Source organism: Staurois parvus, unplaced genomic scaffold, assembly GCF_062004578.1.
Source record: "Staurois parvus isolate SC_StPar_1 unplaced genomic scaffold, SC_StPar_1.0 ptg000151l, whole genome shotgun sequence".
Taxonomy (NCBI): Eukaryota; Metazoa; Chordata; class Amphibia; order Anura; family Ranidae; genus Staurois; species Staurois parvus.
In genome coordinates, this window is record NW_028317947.1 from 342,010 (window position 1) to 362,510 (window position 20,501).

General features: G+C 42.4%; 1 protein-coding gene across 3 annotated transcripts in view; it reads left to right on the forward strand.

The window, feature by feature from the left end:
• Positions 1-19,413, forward strand: part of CACNB1 (calcium voltage-gated channel auxiliary subunit beta 1) — a 145,921-nt gene extending 126,508 nt beyond the window's left edge. For all 3 annotated transcript variants that reach the window (XM_089674306.1, XM_089674304.1, XM_089674305.1), the window contains one exon: positions 16,626-19,413. In XM_089674306.1, coding sequence (XP_089530432.1) covers positions 16,626-17,060 — 435 coding nt within the window. In that variant the 3' untranslated portion in view covers positions 17,061-19,413. The remainder of the gene's footprint in view (positions 1-16,625) is intronic.
• The last annotated feature ends 1,088 nt before the right edge of the window (positions 19,414-20,501 follow it).

Consider the following 20,501-nt stretch of genomic DNA (forward strand, 5'->3'; position numbering starts at 1 on the left):
AAACGTAAGATGCGTGCAGTAGGGTACACTTCCTGTCACTTGCGTCAGTTAGCGGAGAAGAGTTTTTAGGAAACACAAATGTCTGTAGACATGTAAACTGTAACAGGAGGCTAGAAAAATGACACTTTGCTAGTATTTGTATATGCTATCGCAAAATGATAAAAACCTGACTGTGACTCTTAAGCTCGGTTCACACTACTGCGACCTGAAAGTCGTGAGACTTACCGTGCAACTATGCCAGGTGACTTCCTAGCAATTTGCTTGCAACTTGAGCACGACTTTGATGGGAATTGATGTACGACTTTCATGCTATGCAACTTTGCCTGGGTAATCTTCCTGTAATGTTGGATTCAAATCACATCAATATAAATGAGGATCCAACTTGGAGGTGACTTCCATTAAAGTCTATGGGCACAAGTTGGATAGATGTCGCCTTGAAGTAGTATAGGAGCCTTTTCTAAAGTCGAAGCGACTTCAGTAGTGCTAATTAAGACAGCCTTTATTGACTGACATGGGATTTCACATGTCATTCGACTTGGGGGCTCACAAGTCGGATCTCAAGTCGCGGCAGTGTGAACCGAGCCTTAGACTCACTATAAGACTAACGTATGCCTCTGATGCAGCTGGTGGTATACTGGAGAAACCAGCCAGGCTGTGTGCTATGTCCACATCTATTCCCAGCATGGGCTTCCTTTGGACTTGACATTATATGGTCTCTGATAGGTAGATGGCATTTTCATTGCAATTTGGACTGTGGTAAGCTCACTTTTGTAGCATGGACATTAGACTTTAAGCTTCTGTTTGGAGGCACACCTATTTACTACCTCTGGGCACAGACTACCTACAAAATATTATTGGTGGCCGGTTGGCCCAGTAGGTCTGTCGTGTTCTTACATTGGAAACAAACACATGCCAAGGGTACCCGGTAACCAGTTGATCCCCGGTATTGGAGGTGTCTCCAGGATTGCATGCACCCTTTTTTTTTTTCCATCAGTCAGTGTTGTTTAGCAATGAACCATGGATTCAAGTACAAGAGAGTAATATTATTTTAGTGTATTACAAATGAGATCACTATGGAGGATTTGCCTTTTATGTTACAAAGCACATATTCAGCAATTGCCCAGCCTTATATTCAGAGTCCAGCCCTATGCATTTTATGCATTGAACCAGACTATTCTTATATGGAATGTAGATTGGTATTTTGAATGGAGGTCCCATTATCCTGATATACTGTATATTGTGATACATATTTATTGGACTGGACAACATTTCTTTCAGAGACACTTTGTCCAGCTTAGCGGGAGGCTGTTCTCTGAGCTTTATTTTGAGTCCAAACACTTTAATTCCATATACTGATGGGAGCAGGATAGACAACCAGCAGGGTGTTGGCTTTATTTTTATTTTCAATCACTTGGCCAAGTTTTTCTAACATGTTATTATAAGGTTTATTAATGTTAATAAAAAAAGTTTGTTTTTTTTGTATGAGCATCACAGGCATTGGGTATGTTCCTTATATTTATTGAAGTAGTATATGTTTGTATGTAGAGTGGGAGTTTTAGAGTCACAGTCAGGTTTTTATTGTTTTTGCGTTAGCTTATCGCCATTATACCGGAGTCTCCTCCACTCCACTTATACATAAAACCTCGGCATTTGCTGTTTTTGGGGTACCTTTAGGTTTTAAGCCAGTGTTTTTGAGCTTAGGATTTGTATTTAAAAACTAGACATACAAAAGAATCAGTGCAGCTGGACAGAGTAGCCTGTTCTCAGATTAACACTTACTGATTATAGGTCCCCCGTGTCTCTAAGGCAGTGTTTCTCAACTCCAGTCCTCATGGACCCCCAACAGGTCATGTTTTCAGGATTTCCCTCAGATGAAACAGCTGTGGTAATTACTAAGGCAGTGAAACTGATCAAATCACCTGTGCAAAATAATGGAAATCCTGAAAACATGACCTGTTGGGGGTCCATGAGGACTGGAGTTGAGAAACACTGCTCTAAGGCCTCATGCACACAGGACATTAAAAAAAAAACTCTCCTAGAAGCTGTCCTCCCGGAAGCAGCGTCTTTGTAGAAAAAAATGCCCAATGCTTGTAAAAGTATCTAACGCTTTTGATAGCATTTAGGTGCATTTACAAGCGTCAAGCACTTGAGCATTCATTTATTTAATTGATTATATTGATAATTGATTTTGGCCATTGAAATTAATTCACAGTCAAGCGCTAAACACACCTAGCATTTAGCCGCGTCAAGCGTTTTTTTCTGCCAAAACGCTGCTGCTCCTGGCCCTAGGGATTTTGTTTCCTGCTGGTAAATGCTACTGCTACTAAAAGCTTCTAAAAGTCTGCGTGTGTGTGTGTGGACACTTAGGGGTTTATTTACTAAAGCTGGAGAGTCCAAAATCAGACTCCCTTCTGCATAGAAACCAATCAGCTTCCAGGTTTCATTGCCAAAGCTTCATTGAACAAGCTGAGGTTAGAAGCTGGTTGGTTTCTATGCAGAAGGGAGTCTGATTTTGGACTCTCCAGCTTTAGTAAATAAACCCCTTAGTATACATGGAGGGCCGTCTGGAAGCAGTAGAAAAAAAAAACCGCCTGACACCCCTAAACGTGGCTGTAAAAACGCGCTGCGTGCATGAGGCCTAAAGCTAGGTTCACATAGATAGAAATTTGGCCAGTCCAGCAGGGACTGGACAAATTTCAATCTGTCTTAGCCCACCCCAGGGGCGGACTGACCATTCGAGCACTTGGGCACTGCCCGAGGGCCCTGGGTCAGTAGGGGGCCCCATGAAATGCCCCTGATACCTTTTTTATAGGCTTTTTTGAGTGTGGGCAAGGACACAGGGGCCCCATGATCCCCTATTGCCCGGGGGCCCCATGAGTTGTCAGTCCGCCCCTGGCCCACCCTGTTCCACAGATGGCTATCATTAGATCGGCTTCTGTCGAACTGTCTTGGAAAACCTTGTTCAATCAGTGGCTCGCAGCCAATCAGCTGCAGTGCTGATCAGTGTATTCTGACAGTGGAGAGTCCCTGCTGTCAGAATACAATGTTGTGGTGGGAGGGATTTTTTGCTTCCACCTCGCTTGTGTGGATGTGGGAATCTGTTTTTTTTTTTTTTTCAGCCAGCTGGCTGAGCAAAAAAACTAACTGTATATACTCAGCTTAATAATCAGGCACACATTCAAGAATGAAATAAAAACAGGCACTGTCAATGATCATAGCTCTTCACAATGTCATAGATAAACAGGTCTGAAATGTATGATGTATGGAAGATCCCCCCATTCTGCTCTTAGTAAGGTCTGCTGTCAATCATTAAGATGTCAAGGAGAAGGTGGGCAAAGATGCAATGTCTGTCAATTTGTTATGGCGTCGGACACTAAACTGAATATGAGCTGCTCTCCTATTGCAAAAAATGTTTAAAAAAGGGGCGATTGGGTGTATTTATAGATATGGAGCTGCTCTTTGATGTAGAATTCAGGATTTAGTATGTAACAGCAAGAAGACGTGCCTTTGTATTTTGTAGAGGACTTACTACTGCATACATTTTTGGTTCTGTTCAAATGCATTATCTCCTTATCCCTTTACCTGTTACTGTAAGTCCTCATGCACACTGGATGTTTTTACAGCGGCTGTTTTTGGCTTTTGACGGTTTTTTCTACAGCTAGTAAACCCCCCAGCATGTTATCCTATGTGTCCATGCGCACAGACTGTAATCAGCATTTTTGGCTGGGACTTTCTTTGGCTGTAAAAAAACCCCCAGAACTAGTAGGTTTCTAGAGTTTTTTAGCTCTAAAAATGCTCTAATGCTGAAAAACGCAGCAAAATGCGGTAAAATGGCGCAAACCAGCATTTTTGGAGTTTTTTTACCCCCCAAAAAATATTTTTTTGGTAAAAAAAAACCCTAAAAAATTCAAACATGGAAAAACGCCGCTAAACGATAATGCAAAAACGCTAAAAAAGCTGAAAAACTCACGTTTTTAACATGACTTTACACAGCTAATGTTACCAGCGTTAACAAAACGTCCCGTGTGCGTGAGGACTAAAACCTCAGGACATTACATCCATCCCTCCTCTCTTTCATACAGTCTGTACGTTGTTTTAATTAAGGTTTCACCTGCTATCTATTATCCATGTTGTATTGTTTTTCATTCATCATTTGTGCCTTATTTATGCATTTTGTGTGATCATTATAAAGAGGTCTACTCAGTATGGAATCATTGAGAGAGGCCCGGGTGAGCATGCTGTGCTCTCTGATCTGCAGTTCCCCTGATTTACGCTTCACCTTTGTGCTACTCTTGGTCCTGTTTTACTCCAACACCCTCTATCTGTCTTACCTATTGAAGACTTGAGTAACCTTCAACGCCTAGGCAGAGAAAGATGGAGGAGGATGGGATCCTGTAGTGCACACGGGTGAGACGTAAAACGTCCACACTACACCCTCCCTATCCCCTGCACTAAAACTATTGATAATTTAATAAATCAGTCCAAAATTAAAGATGATTCTATGTTGTTTTTCCATTGTAATGGAATCACGCTTTATTAGGGTTAGTGACCCATGCTCCATGGCTTGTCCACATTGGCTCCTGTGGTGACCTAATACTAAGGCATTATGTTTTTACAGTGCTATAGACAGGACTTGCTGATCCAGTTCAGCCAGCTGACTACATCATCAACCACTGCAGCTTTTTTAAAGGCAAATTTGTCTTTATTATAATTTAACAGAACAAAACAGTAGAAATAATGATAACATGTACAGATAAATGAACATGCAGATATCACAGAAGTGGAGATGATCCATGTGGGTGGGTGAAAATGATTCCATACAGCAGGAAGATGAAAGGATCAACAACATATTTTATGGAGATATGAAAAAATATGGTTTCAAGGGTGGAATCCCCAGGTGGGACTTATGAAACAAAATGAAATAACTCCGTATAACTAAGTGTATAACCCAAACAAAGAAAAAAGACAAAAAGTATAGAAAGAAAAGAAAAGAGAGAAGTTAGTTGTAGAAATAATAAAGTGCAAGAAGAGAGAGATTTGGGAGACGGGAACGGCAAGAGCAGGGTCAAAGAGGCCTCCTACCAGGACCCCAGCGGAGTGACCCCCGCGGCCCGCCCACAGGCGCGAGCCACGAGGCCCAGCTGGTGGACATTTCAAAATGAACCGGGGAAGCAAGGCACGACAGGGGAACACATATCTCAGAGAGTCGAAGAGGAGGAGAAATGAGCCAGATTGAACACAGCAACTTGTTTATCATAGCTATCATTGGCAAACACCAGCATTTCCTCCATACGCATGATATCATTAAGCACAGAAACCCACATCGGAAGAGGCGAGGGGGGGGGCATTTTCCAAAAGAGGGGTATCAATTGGGGGGCCACAAATAGAAAGAAACGCAACAAACTTTTTTCTTCTGTGCTGCTAGTGAGCCCGGTAATATGGAAAGGAGAGCAATCTCCAACGAAGGGGCCAAGGACTCACCATAGATCCTGTTATATACATCAAAAACTTATTGCAGCTTTTTTAAGTTCAACACTGAGAAGCCTAACTGCTTATCAGGGCCCTTTAACACTGATGCACTTTTGATGCATTCCCATTGACTGACATCGGAAAGTGCCTTTTGGCAGTCAATGGGAATGCAGTATGTAGGACTTTTCAAGGACGCAGCTTGTAATATATATGTAAAGCGCTGTGTAAAATACCTGTAATAAATAAATGTAGGGCTTTTCAAAGCACAGCACACCTACAGTGTGAACCGTTACATAGGATTTAATGGGGAATAGTTTTCATGCACTTTTGTTGCCATGAAAGTGTGCAGCACAAGTGCATCAGTATGAAAGGGGCCTTAGAGTTATAGGACAGCACCCCCCCCCCCACACACACACATGGATTTTCCCATTTAAAAGCCAGCTGCATCCAAATCATGTAGTTGTATTTTTCATGGTTCAGTAAAATTTCTATCTTTTAACATTTTTGGGGAACTCATTAGGTAGATATTCCTAAGGGTCACCATACAGTACAAAATTCTAAAAAAACCACTCCAGCGCTCAAATCAGGGTACTTTAGACAGTAGGCAATGCTTCCTCGGGTGCAACCTTCCACGGATCAGGAAAATTCCAGAGAACTGTAAAAATTCATACAAGAGGGTGCAGACTCCTTGTGCATTACTTTCATAACATGTAATCAAATGCCAAGAGACAAAGACATGTTCACAAATGCATGAATGCCTCAAAGGGAGGGAGCTTGACTCCCAAAACGCGTTAGCTTTAGTCACCAGACGGTTCTGAGACTTGACGGACCTTCATGGTTGTATGTTCACATGCCTGTTGCATTCATGCGTTTGTGAATATCTCTTTGTCTCTTGGCATGTGATTACATTTTATGAAAGTAATGCATGAGGAGTGTGCACCCTCTTGTATGTGTTTTCACCATACAGTACATTCAATCTGATCATGCAATCTTGGCACAATCAACTTAAACCCACAACAGTAAAATCATTTTTTTTTATTTGATGGTAGGCAGGATCTGTGCTCACATTAGGTAAAGTGTTACTAAACCCCGGCCCCTGCATTCACTATATCTGCTCTCCCACAGTACACACAACATGGAAATGCAATTATTTTAGTAAATATCAACTGCTAAATACCTTTTCAAAGCAGTTAAAGCACACTTGTGACTTCTATCAGTGTCCAGCCAAGCATTGGTTACAGCTTGTAGGAGGAGTTTTTATTCTGCTCTAGAAGGATGCAGAACCCCTGACCTCTGTTTGGACAGTGCTGATTGGCGTGCGTTGATCACATGCACTTGCCTAAGAAAAAATAAAACCACTCTAGCAATATACACCAAACTGAGCATGTGCAGAGTAACTCCACACGATATGTCTTATCAGGAGATAAGAGGGGGATACTAGAAGGAGGGAAGGATCAGAGAAGACAGGATCAAACAGCATTTTTACACAATGCAGAGGATTATTATTATTATTATACAGGATTTATATAGCGCCAAGAGTTTGCTCAGTGCTTTACAACATAATGGGAGACAATACAGCAATGATACAGTTCAATACAAGAGGGATAGGAGGGCACTGCTCCTTGGAGCTTACAATCTAAGAGGCATTAACCCCTTAGGTTCCATAGTGAGCATAACAAGCATGCTTTTACTGCACATACAGACTGATTTTACTGTTGTGGGTTTAGTAACACTTTAAGGTTGCTTGAGACCAAAAGGTGTCTGCAACCTGAAACTGGGCATGTGAAAAATGGATCTGTCTCCACGCACTCCAGTTGGTAGGTCACACTCAATGATTGTGGGGGGCGTCTGAGACCTTTACGCCTTGTATATACTATCAGACAATTGGACAAACGATTGTCCGATTTTTCCATAACAATGGCATTACCTTGTATGAACTAACAAAGGCAAATGTAGCTACTGTACATGCTAGCAGAGGTGGACTGACAACTCATGGGGCCCCCCGGGCAATAGGGGATCATGGGGCCCCTGTGTCAAAGCACACCCTAAAAAGTCTATAAAAAAGGTAACACGGGCCCCCTACTGACCCCGGGCAGTGCCCGAGTGCTTGCATGGTCAGTCCGCCCCTGCATGCTAGTAGTAGAAGAGGAAGTGTAGGGTCCTTCATTGCTTCTGATCATGCACGTTTTTTCTATTCTATTATTTCTGTTCGATTACTGTGCACATTTAACACAAATTGAATGTCGTGATAAAATTTTCTAGCTTGCACCTTCGTTTTTTTTTTTAATCAGCTGTTGAGAGCACTATACAAACAAACAGATAACTGACTGATCGTTCCTCATATGGAAATTTTCATACGACTTTCTTACCATGTGCCTTTATTGTATACAACTGGTAGCAAAGTAAAAGAAAGAAAAAGATGGAAGGAGCAGAAGCACCTGGGAAAAATATTTTGTCAGATGAGTTGGGGAAAGATGCGGTTGTCTCTTGTTGGTCAGTAGAAGATCACATATTTTGTAAAATCTTATACAGCACACCAAGTTCAGTGTATATTCATTTACTTAATAAATGAAATTCGACTGACCAACAAGTGATAACCTCATCCTTCCCCTGTACGCGGCAAACCAGCGTATTTGAGCATTTTGTTTGAGCCAAAATGTAATTTTTTTGTGTATAAAATGCTAATACGGCTAAACGCTAATGCAGAAACACTAACAAATGCGGAAAAACTCACGTTTTTAACGCGACTTTATGCAGCTAGTGATACCTGCATTTTTCAAACGTACAGTGTGCACAATGACTTACGCTTAGACATTAAAAGTGTTACTAAACCCACAACAGTACAATCAGTCTGTATATGCAGTAAAGCATGCTTGTTATACTCACTGTGGAACCTAAGGGGTTAATCCTCCGCATTGTGTAAAAAGGCTGTTTCTGATCCTGACTTCTCTGCTCCTCCTTTTGTTCAAATGTCCACCTGATTAGACAGACTAAACCCGTAGCCCTTCTGCACATACTCAGTTTAGTGTGTATTGCTAGAGAGGTTTTTTTTTTCTTGGGAGAGTGCATGTGATCAGCACAGGGCCAATCAGCACTGTACAGGCAGAGGTCAGGGGTCCTGCATCCTCCTAGAGCAGAAAGAAAACTCCTCCTACAAGCTTTAAACAGTGCTCTGCTGAAGTCACAAGCCTGCTCTAACTGCTGATGAGAAAAGGTATTTAGCAGTTTATATTTACTAAAATAATTGCACTTCCATGTTCTGTGTACTGTGGGAGACCAGATATAGTGAATGCAGGGTCCTGGGTTTAGTACCACTTTAATGTCCAGAAATTACAATGACATATAGATATCCTCTTATTTATACCAGGTTATGTGCAGATATCTCTCTGTTAGGGCTCAGCTACACTTTAAGAAGGTTTGTTGATTATATTACTGCATAGATATGGCTGTCTGGTAAAGATAGACATCTACAAACCATTTTTTTTTGGTTAACATTACAATAAAATTTCCACCTTGGGAAAAACTGTACAGTTTTAGGCTAATTGGTTGGCTCAATGTGGCAACAAAGTTTCTTTGTTAGTGCACTTTATTGCTGGTACTGGTACTATTTATTTATTTCAGGTACTTGTATAGCGCCGTCAATTTACACAGCGCTTTACATATATATTGTACATTCGCATCAGCCCTAACCCTCAAGGGGCGTACAATCTGAGGTCCCTAACTCACATTCATACATACACATATTAGGGCCAATTTAGACAGGATCCAATTCACCTACCAGCATGTCTTTGGAGTGTGGGAGGAAACCGGAGCACCCGGAGGAAACCCATGCAAGCACAGGGAGAACATGCAAACTCCATGCAGGAGGCACCATGGTCGGGAATTGAACCCATGACCCATTTACTGGTATTCATTTACAATGTGATATACAATCATCGCATGAAGCCAAACAGCCAGAGGTGTATATACCACAAGGCAAACAAGGCATTTGCCTAGGGCGGCATTTTTCAGGGGGGCAGCTCTGCCCCTCGAAAGAAGGGACACGTGGCATGGGGCTGCAGGTTTCATGACGGTGTATGCACAGCCTGACTTTCGTTCCCAGAGGTGTCCGGAGCTCTCTCTTGCTGTGGGCGATTGTGGCTGGTGTGTGGGGGGCAGTGGTAGTGGAAGGCTCTCTTGGGTGGGGGGCAAGGGTGTTGGTCTATATCAGGCTCTCTGCAGGGGGGGGCACAGATTTTTGTGTTGCCTAGGGCAGCACAAAACCTAAATACACCACTGCACACAGCTCTGCATTTTTTTGGACACGGTGGCAAAGTAGTTGGAAAAAAAACGGATCTATTTGGGCCCATTTATATTCTTACAGTGCAGGGGCGGACTGACCATTTGGAAACTCGGGCACTGATCCGCTATTGCCCGGGGGCCCCATGAGTTGTCAGTCCACCCCTGATACAGTGCATTAATGCATGTGCGTTAACATGTTATGAAGTGCATTAAAATCAATGGGCTGCTAACACGAAAAAAGATTTTTAAACACCGCAACGCATTACCCATAACAAGTGTTGCCATGCATTGCCGGAAACGCATGCATTCCTGGAAAGCATAGACGTAAATAGGCCCTTAAGGTTACATCTTAGTTGTTTATTACAAGATGCAGTGCTGCAGTTTAAATGTATAGATGGTGGTTTACGGGTATGAATGCAATGATGCACTTTTCTAAATCATGTAGCTGCATTTAAACCTAGGAATCTTTTCAGTGCATGTGAAAATGCATTTTTTTCCTATTTGTTTTGTATATGACTTACTGTAGTTGCATGCATTTAAAATTGGAAAGCGCGGTTTGACTCCCAGTGTGCAAGTTAATTTGTATTGGTTCTTGGTACACGTCCTTTCTTTCACATATTGTTATGTTAGAAGCATGATATGCTCTGACAAGCAGTAATAGGTTCAAATTATTTTTAAAAATCAATCATCTTTTTGCCATCATCAGGTAAAGCAAAAACCTATGAACAAAGGCTTGTATCTATGAAGCCCAACAAACCACGGGCGGACTGACAACTCATGGGTTCCCCGGGCAATAGGGGATCATGGGGCCCCTGTGTCCTTGCCCACACTCAAAAAAGCCTGTGAAAAAGGTACCAGGGGCATCTCATGGGGCCCCCTACTGACCCTGGGCCCTCGGGCAGTGCCCCAGTTTCCAAATGGTCAGTCCGCCCCTGCAACAAACATAATTAACCAAATAAAAGTGATTTAATACACATTAAGCCCTGGTTCACACTGGTGTGGTGCGGAATTTGCAGCGTTTTTAGTGCAAATTCCACACCGCATCAGCATCGTACCCCGTTCATGCGAACCGCTGCGGGTGTGAATCACATACGAGAAAGCGGTATGCAAATGAGGGTGTGATGTGCAGAATCGGATGGCATCGGTGTGAATACCTATGCGGTCAGATTCTAGTGCGGACCCAAAAAAGGGTCCTGCATGTTTTTGGTACGGTGTGAATACAAAATGTACAGCTCCAATTGCACCGCACACAAATCGCATGTGATTTGCACAGGAATGCGGTGCGGTTCCTGTGCGAATCACATACGATATACCACACCGCATATATGTGAACCCAGGCTAAAACATTGAGGTTGATTTACTAAAGGCTAATAGACTGTTCACTTTGTAAGAGAATTTTCACTTTGGAAGGGACTTTTTCCCATAGCTAAGTGAATGAGGCTCTGCTGACGTCTATCATCCAATTATATGGAAGAAAAATATAGTTTTTTTTATTTTCTTTTGCAAAGTGAATTTTCACTACATTTGCCTACCTAAGGGAAAAGTCTCTTGCAAAATGAACAACCTATTTACTTTTAGTAAATTCACTCCATTGAGTCCATCTAGCTGAGAGAATTCGGATTCCTTTATAATAAAAGGCATATACAGTATGGGTGCTCCTGAGAGCACAGTGGCAAGATGTTGCTAGCAGAGTTGAAAGGCTACCAAATTGGTGGTGGTGGTGGTGGGGGGTCACTGTGGCATCTTTCCAAAGCTCATGAACTAGCTTTGGTTGGACTGACTCCGTCTTCATCTAGTAAAATTTTGATGTTCTCAACAATGTTGTCTTTCCCAGTAAACCTTACTTATAGTACAGTTGTCAGAGCTCACTTCTGTTGGGATAGGCTATGGGGATGGCAGGATTTACTATTATGTCAAGTAGACAGTAAAGACAAAGAGACCGCTTTTCCCTGCATAGTTATCAGCAACTTATTTGTAAAAAAAGTTTTTTTATTAATTGGTAGAACATTCTTGGTCAGGTTAAGACCAGCAAAACAAAACTGTTCTCTGGTCCTAGCAGATGGGTGTTGCTTGGGGCACCCATTGTGTGCCTACAGGCTGTAGTGCTGGAGATCCATCTCTGGCTACATGTGAGATTTTAACTACTTGTAAAAGGTTCTGACAATACCACCATGGAGGAGGAGGGAGATTTCAGATGTTGACTTGGGCCTGTTCCCGGAAATATCCAAACTAGAAGCAAAAGTTAACCAGCAGGTGCTTGGACCCAGAGGTCATAGTGAACATAAGGCCCCCTTCACACATGTGCTGAAAGTGGACTTTCAGCATATGTTCCTACGCCAGACATTGCCTCCCCTCAGATTGAATTTGTTTTTTTTAAATGTTCTCCAGATGGGGGACCAGCCAAAGGACAAACAGAAAGAATCCTGCTAGACGTCACCCAGGCAATGGATGCTTAACATCCAGTGCATGTGCGAACAAGGATTATAATGGTCTTAGATTTCTTTTCTGACAAATTCCGAAACCATCCAAATATATATTCTTAATACACATAGGGGTTGTTTTACTAAAACTGGAGAATGGAACATCTGGTGCAGCTCTGCACAGAAACCAATCAGCTTCCAGGTTTTATTGCCAAGGCTTAATTGAACAAGCTCCCATACACAGCTGCACCAGAAGTTGCACTCTCCAGTTTTAGTAAATCAACCCCATAAAGTCTTGTATGGTAAGTTTTTAAACTTTATTAGGAGACAAAATATGGGGTTAAAATGGTAACAAATGAATGCATTTCATTTTATTCTGATGGCATATGAGTAAAATAAAATGCTATAGGCCTGTTTTGCTGAAGATAATCCTGAGATGCATTTGTGAAACTTGGGAATTTAACCACAAGTGCTTATTTTGTGTCATTCATTCTTTCTATGAGTTCTTTCCATGCTTTGTGACCTATTGTAATGAGTATTATACTTGTCAGTAATTCATCTGACTCATGTATAACTGATGAAAGTGGAAGATTTACCCATAGCAACCAATCAGATTGTAGGGCTTGTTAATTTAGCGCTGACTAAATTCATCTGACAGTTTGGTGCGGGGAATACCACTGGCATTAGTTTTTATTTAATTCTACTTTTACTGTTCAAAATCTGCATGATCATGATGCCAGTATTGACTAAACATTAGCATGGAAAAGACAACATGTATTTTAAAGGCAACAAACCGTGACAGTCATAAACTAGATGCAAAATTTTAAACTTGGTTGTATGTTAAAAAGAGTCTATTAAAGCGAAACTAAACCAATCGACTTAATGGTCGAAAAAAAACAGGTCTCGTTCACACCATGGTGCAGAGACGGCAGTTCTACAAGGGCACATTGAAATCAGTTGTCCTCTATGTGCCCTGTTCACAGGACAGCACTAGTATCACATTAAGATTTTTTTGCGCAGGAATCTGCAACGTGTAAACAAACTAATTGAAGCGCGCATGAAAACTGATGTATCTGCAACTGAAATCTGTGCGTCAGTTTCCATCAGTTTTTCTGCACATATGGTGTGAACGAGGCCTTACATTCCCGGCAGATATTCCGTTGCCCCAATGACAACTTCCAATTGGATGAAACGCATCGGGTGGAGCTACAGCGGTGACGTCATCACGCCCGTCGTGGCGTTGATCGGGACAAACTGAGATTGTAATGCCAGTTTAACTTTTATACTTGTGAGTAGCTTTCTTAGCTCAATAAAAGTGGTGATTTTAATACTACATAATGAGAGAGCTTCTCCCTCCTGCTTGTCATTGATATAATCCTGAGTCGGTTTATCTTGCTGGATTGCTGGTATCCACATGAGGAGTTCTGCTTGATATGCCAGGAGGTTTTCATCTACCCATTTGGGCTTTTTTCCCTCTATGTGTAGCCAGACCTCCTTCTCTTTGAGGTCTGAGGATCTGGTAAACAGTTTGTGACTGTCGGTGTACACAAGTGGTGAAGAATTTGTCCATTAGTGGGAATATTTGGGCTGCTTTATTTGCACTGGATCTTCCATCCAGATTGTGAATTCAGCACTTTGTTTATAAATTTAGGTTATCTATTGCTTGCACATGCATTTTATATTTGTGAGCAGTGCAACACATTTTTGATAATATGCCGGGAAAGCTAACTGTCACTTCTGCTTGTGCTCTCAATTAATTTGTCAAACCATCTAATGTCTAGTGTCATAGCTAATCACATGTTCAACATCATGGCAGTTGCAGATCAAACGGAAGCTAAGATGGCAGCTTCTGTGGCTAAAAGGATAGGAGGGTTTAGTTCCACTTAACAGAAACTTTGTATGCCCCATCACTCAATTTTTATTTGGATTTTTGAGGTAGTGGATATGTTTTATAAAGAAAAAGGGTGCAGATTGGGGGTGTAGAAGGGCAAAGGGAGTAAGAAAGGGAGGGGTATAGGGGCACATCCTGCTGCCACAGGGAAATACCTTCCAGGTGGAATTCTATGAAACACCCAAAGATTGTCAGAAGAGACATCACTGCATTATGAGTTGAATTCTCTCTCCTTTTTTTAAATTAGCCACACTGAGCCATGTGCATTCAAAGTATAACTAACCTTTTTTGAATAGCATGGGGGGGGGGGGTAAAACACCTGTAAGGTTTCCACTGCTGTCTGTGCCCTTGTTAAAGGCTTGAATTAAAAAAAAAATACCCAAACATGTCCATACTTACCTGCTGTTTGCAGTGGTTTTGCACAGAGCAGCCCGGATCCTCCTCTACTCGGGTCCCCTGTCGGCGCTGCTGGCCCCTCCCTCCTGTCGGGTGGCCCCACAGCTCCCCAGCTGCTGCTCCGTGTGTCCATTCACACATGGAGCCATGGCTTGGCCCCTCCCCTTCTCTCATTGGCTCACTGGCTGTGATTGACAGCAGCTGGAGCCAATGGCTCCTGCTACTGTCTCAGCCAACAAGGAGAGGGAGTCCCGAAATAGCCAAGACTCCAGTGCATATTGCTGGATCGAGAGGGGGCTTAGGTGAGTATTATTGGGGCTGGGGGAGATGCTGCACAAAGAAGTTTTTTTTTTTTTTTAACCTGAAACCTTGAGCCTTTACAACCACTTTAAGGAGATTCACCCTCTCTATTTGTTTTGTTTACATTATCAAAAAGAGTTGATCCCAAATTTTGGGTTGTCCCCAGAAAAGTAATAGAAGGGAAATCGTCCAATGGGGAAACTAGTTGTAGGGACCTTGGTGACAACCCGGGATTTCCTCACTTTGGAGGAATTTTGAATTGTTTCCTGTTTTGGCTATGGGACAAGAAGTGATGGGAAATCACCCTATGGGACACAGATTGCTAAAACCCCTTTACTTTATCCAAAATGAAAGAAAGGTTTTGCTTTTAGTCAGGGACGTCCCTAGGGTTATCACCCGGTGCGGTAACACTTGGTGACCCCCCCTCCGACGATCCCCACAGAATGGATCGGATCTGCGGATTGAGCATAATGGATTGGACTCCGCAGATCCTTCCTGCGGGGATAGTCGGCTTGCTTTACAACTTACTTTTTTGTGGAACGGGTCCGGTGTCACCGACGATACCGACGATCCCCGCAGGATGGATCGGATCTACGGATTCAGCATAATGGATTGGACTCCGATCCGTTATGCTCCCCAATCCGCAGATCCGATCCATCCTGCGGGGATCGTCGGCATCTAACCTATATGACACCGGACCCGTTCCACGAAAAGGTAAGTTGTAAAGCAAGCCAACGATCACCACAGGATGGATAGGATCTGCGGATTGGGGAGCATAACAGATCGGACTATGATCCATTATGCTCAATCCTCAGATCTGATCCATCCTGCAGGGATTGTCGGCTGGCTTTACAGCATACCTTTTCATGGAACGGGTCCGGTGTCACCCCATGCGGTAGGTGTTACCCGGTGTGTCGCGCACCCCCACACCTGCCTAGGGACGCCCCTGCTTTTAGTTCTACTTTAGTGGTACTGTATGTTCAAAAGTGGAGGGCCAAGGAGTGTGTGGTTTTCTGCTATTCTTACTCATTTCATGATTATTACTGAAATAATTTTGTTTTATAAAGCAGGAGGGCATTATTGACATCAAATACCAAGAGTTGTAGATGTAATAATGAAGCAGGGGTTTCTTGCCCTGACTTTGTTGGCTAACAGTAGATTTTTATCTCCGTGATGAACAGAGGTTACCACAGGACACACTGCATGTTGGGACAAATGTGAAGGCTAGGAATGCAGTTTTGTAGGATCGTTGTATCTCTGCCTAGCAGTGCAATCCTTTCCAACTCTTCTCCTTGTGTACTCAGAGTCACAATAGACTTCATTTCTGCATTCACAGCGGTAGCCAGTGAGGACAGTTCTGAAGGCCATTACTCCTTGCTCCAGTCCACTATGTAATGACTGAAAATCAGAGCAGTGACAGATCATAAATCAGTTTGCAGTTCCTTCTTTGTTATTTTTTGCAGTTTTCCATTTGTCTATACAGGAACTGTGAAAATGGTGCAGAACGAATGCTTTCTATACTTGGAGTTTTGCTTGTTAACCTTCTCCCAACCCTTCGCCTTTACGTGCCTAAAACGAAGTGTTCCTATATATAGTTTAGGGTCAGAGTTAGGTGCTGAATACCTTCATACCTTCATACCTTCAGGGGAATCTCTGTTGGGGGCTGTGTGTACAAGACTGCCGTACTTCTTCTGAGACTGATCTGCATACGTTGCCCACTTAACACGTGTGTGCGCAGAGTATGATATTGTATGCATAACCATGCCGTTAATTGCAAGTTTTTCCTGTTGTTTGCTAACCCAACAGTTTTCTGCATGAAAGTAACATTTGTTTCTGTCTCTGCATGCTTTGTTTATGTTACTAACCAGGGCCCATACTTGGTCCATGGGGAGCTGAGATCAGAAGGATCTGACCGGACAAGTATGTACGAAGGACAACTGCGCAGAGGCCAGTTGGGCTCCAGAGTCCTGTCCCGGCACGACACTCTGGAGTCGGAGACACAGGGCAGCCGGGATTCAGCATACACGGAACCAGGAGACTCCTGCATGGACATTGAGACTGATCCTTATGAGGACCCAGAGCCCAAAAGCCACGGGGGTAATTATCAAGGTGGCGAACATGGGCATCTGCAACGTCAAGCCTCCTGGGAGGAGCTGGGTCCAGATCAGGAGAACCTGCAGCAAAGGAGAAGAAGGGAGTCTCCTAGACCACAAGGAAAAAGCAGAGAGCAGTACTGGCATGAAGGCGAAGGCCGGAACAGGGTTCAACTGGACAGTTGGGGGAGAGACGTGTGCATCCGTTAATAAATGCTCATCACAACATTTGGAAGAAATGGTGAGGGTGTCGTACACCTCTGGCATAACTCACGTCTGTATACTGCCATCCTCCAAACACACACTGCTTTGACCAGCACAACTTTCCAAACACAACAGCATCACACATTTGTCATTCCTTCAAGTCTCAGCAATTTCTGCACACTTCTTACATTTATAATGAATACAACCATTTCTATTTTCTACTCCTGTGTCGCTCTTGCCAACAACTATTTGATTTTAATATCTGCGCTTCAGGGTTCTAATAGACACACTTGATGTCAGTTGCTGGCTTTACGATGAACAATGCCCGCCGAATGCAGCTGTGCACTGACACTGGCACTGCCTTGGGATGCTCACTGCCCCATGCCTAATACCAGGTCATAATCCTATGAATTGACGTGCGGAGCAGGATGATGAATCATATCTTTATTGGTGCAACCTGGTGCTGTAAAATATTTTTTACTTGGGGTAAATATGTTTCTATTGTGCCAGGGTGACCAGATATGTTTACATTCTTGAAGGGCAGTTTTTTTGAAAATCACAATAGATCTTTTCCTAAAGTCAAAAAGCAAAGTGTAGCAATCCATAGCAACAGATCAGCCAGCACCTTTTGTTGATCTAAGCCAATCAATGGTACAAATGTGGTTGCTATGGGTTACCCTACCCCTTGCTCTTTGCACTGCCTTATTACATTAAATCAGTAGCCAAACATGTAAAAGGAACGGGACCTCACGTTTTTTAACATTTTCATTTGATTAGGTATAAAAGTCACATCAGAAGTGAACTTTTAAATTATGTATATGTGCTAATGTTGCACTAAGATGCAATTTGCATCATTTCTGTAGCAGCCAATGAGGCAAGTGCAATCCTTGTCAAGCTGTGACCTTATATAAGACCAATATCTATATGATGTTGCAAAGATGACAGCCGTGCAGGTGCCTGGCCCCGAATGAAGATAGCATGCGTTCAGAGCCATGCACCCACATGGTTGTCCCAATTCCCAATTGACATGAATGGGACTGCTTGCACAGGGATGTACACAATACCTATGCATCCCCGTGTGGGCAAACATGTCCTCGCACGGACGTACAACAAGGCCTTAGGCTGGCCATACATTATACAATTTTCTTGAGAATTTTGCTTTAGATTTACCAAAAACCATATAATATGAGGTCAAACCTAGATGACACTTCCAATTAGGTAGGCCCTTGTACTACAAGGTAAATCTAAAGGAAATTGTAAGAAAATTGTATAGTGTATGGCTAGCCTTAGAAAGCATGTATTATAAACTGACCACGCATTTCTATACAGTATCCTTTTGATTAACCATCAGTTATGTAACGCAAATGCCTTCCTAAATACTCCATTCTATTTATATACAATCAGGTGGGTCTTTGCACTACGTAGCTCTTGGCCAATCTAAAGAAGATGGTACAATCAGATTGCAGTGTTTGGCCAGTTATAGTCTCTGCGTGATATTCAGCACTTGCAGACATCAGATGTCTTGTTGGACTGGACAAAAGATCATCTTGTATTTGGCCATGCACATTTGCACTAAAGTGGTAAAAATTCATTGGTTATGCCTTTTGTAGTAGTATCAGTGATCTTTGGAAAGCTCGATCTCACCCTCGGCAAAGCTTCATGCTTCCATTCCGCAGCACCCCTACTATACTGTATGAGTTCTAACACCCACTTCATAACATAAGTACTGCCATCTCATGAATCACACCAACACTGCCTTCTGATACCCTCACTGCACTAACACTGCCTTCCACCCCCAGCCCTGACAATTGTATCTGACCTCGTCCCTCCACCATGTAGAAAGCAACGTCCTTCTTAGCCCTTTATTGTCTGGCATCTCATTGCACTGACTCTTCTACTCCCAGCTGTAGACGGGGAGTAAGTTTTGCACATCCTCCAACCTTTTGGACTCTCAGTGGCTTCTGTACCTCTACTGGAATGTACAGTCAGGTCTATCCAGCCTAATGTGGAGGTAAATAGAGGGACTTTGAGTTGTTTGTGGGGTGGGTGGGGGGAGAGGACATCACACACCATGTGCCATAAATGTTTTTTTTTTTTTTTGGGGAGGCAAGAGATCATAAACCGAATGTATTTAACTTCCTCGATTGCTGAGGGTCTACAACAACACTATGTGCTGAACAATGGACCACCAAGCTCAAGCCTAAATGGTAACTCTACCTTGTTCTCTTGTCAAGCCAAGATGTAAATCATAATCAAATGCCTGTATAAGTTGTGCCTGCATCTAGTTATATATTTGCCTGCAGCTTTTATTTGTCATGTTCCTTTATTTAAATTTCTAAAAGACTATTTCCCCCCAAAAGGAATCCTTTTTTTCCTCTTTTCATATTTCTGTGACAACCCTGGAATATTGTTTCTTATGTGGTCTTGTACTTTGATGGGTAGTGTCCAGTACCCCAGTGTGGCACAACTGCGCTGGGGCTTCTCTCAATGCTTTATATGTAGTCAACACTGATATGTTCAGCTGTACACATCGCATCATTTCAGTGTCCATATCACAAAGAGGATGCACATTTCCTTTGGCTGGCCGTACACTACACAAGTTTCTGACCAATTTCTGCCCAATTTCCTTTAGATTTATCTTCAACTATGTAGTGCAAGGGCCTGTCTAACTGGATACAATTGAAAGTGTTGTTCACGTTTAACCTCCTATTATATGGTTTTTGGTAAATCTAAAGGAAAAATCTCAAGAAAATTGTATAATGTATGGCCAGCCTTAGGCTAGCCATACATTATACAATTTTCCTGAGATTTTTGCTTTAGATTTACCAAAAACCATATAATATGAAGTCAAACCTAAACAACACTTTCACTTGTATCTAATTAGGCAGGCCCTTGCACTACAGTGGAAGGTAAATCTAAAGGAAATTGGGCAGAAAATTGTATAGTGTATGGCCAGCCCTAAGCTGGCCATACATTATACAATTTTCTTGAGAATTTTGCTTTAGATTTACCAAAAACCATATAATAGGAGGTCAAACCTAAACAACACTTTCAATTGTATCCAATTAGGAGGGCCCTTGTGCTACATAGTTGAAGGTAAATCTAAAGGAAATGGGGCAGAAATTGGACAGAAAATTGTAAGAAAATTGTATAGTGTATGGCCAGCCTTAGGCTGGCCATACATTATACAAGTTTCTTGAGAATTTTGCTTTAGATTTACCAAAAAAAATACAATATGAGGTCAAACCTAAACAACACTTTCAATTGTATCCAGTTAGACAGGCCCTTGCACTACATAGTTGAAGGTAAATCTAAAGGAAATTGGACAGAAAATTGTATGGCTAGCCTTAGGCTGGCCATACATTATTCAATTATCTGGAGATTTTTGGTTTTAATTTTACCAAAATCCATATAATAGGAGGACAAACCTAAACAACACTTTCAGTT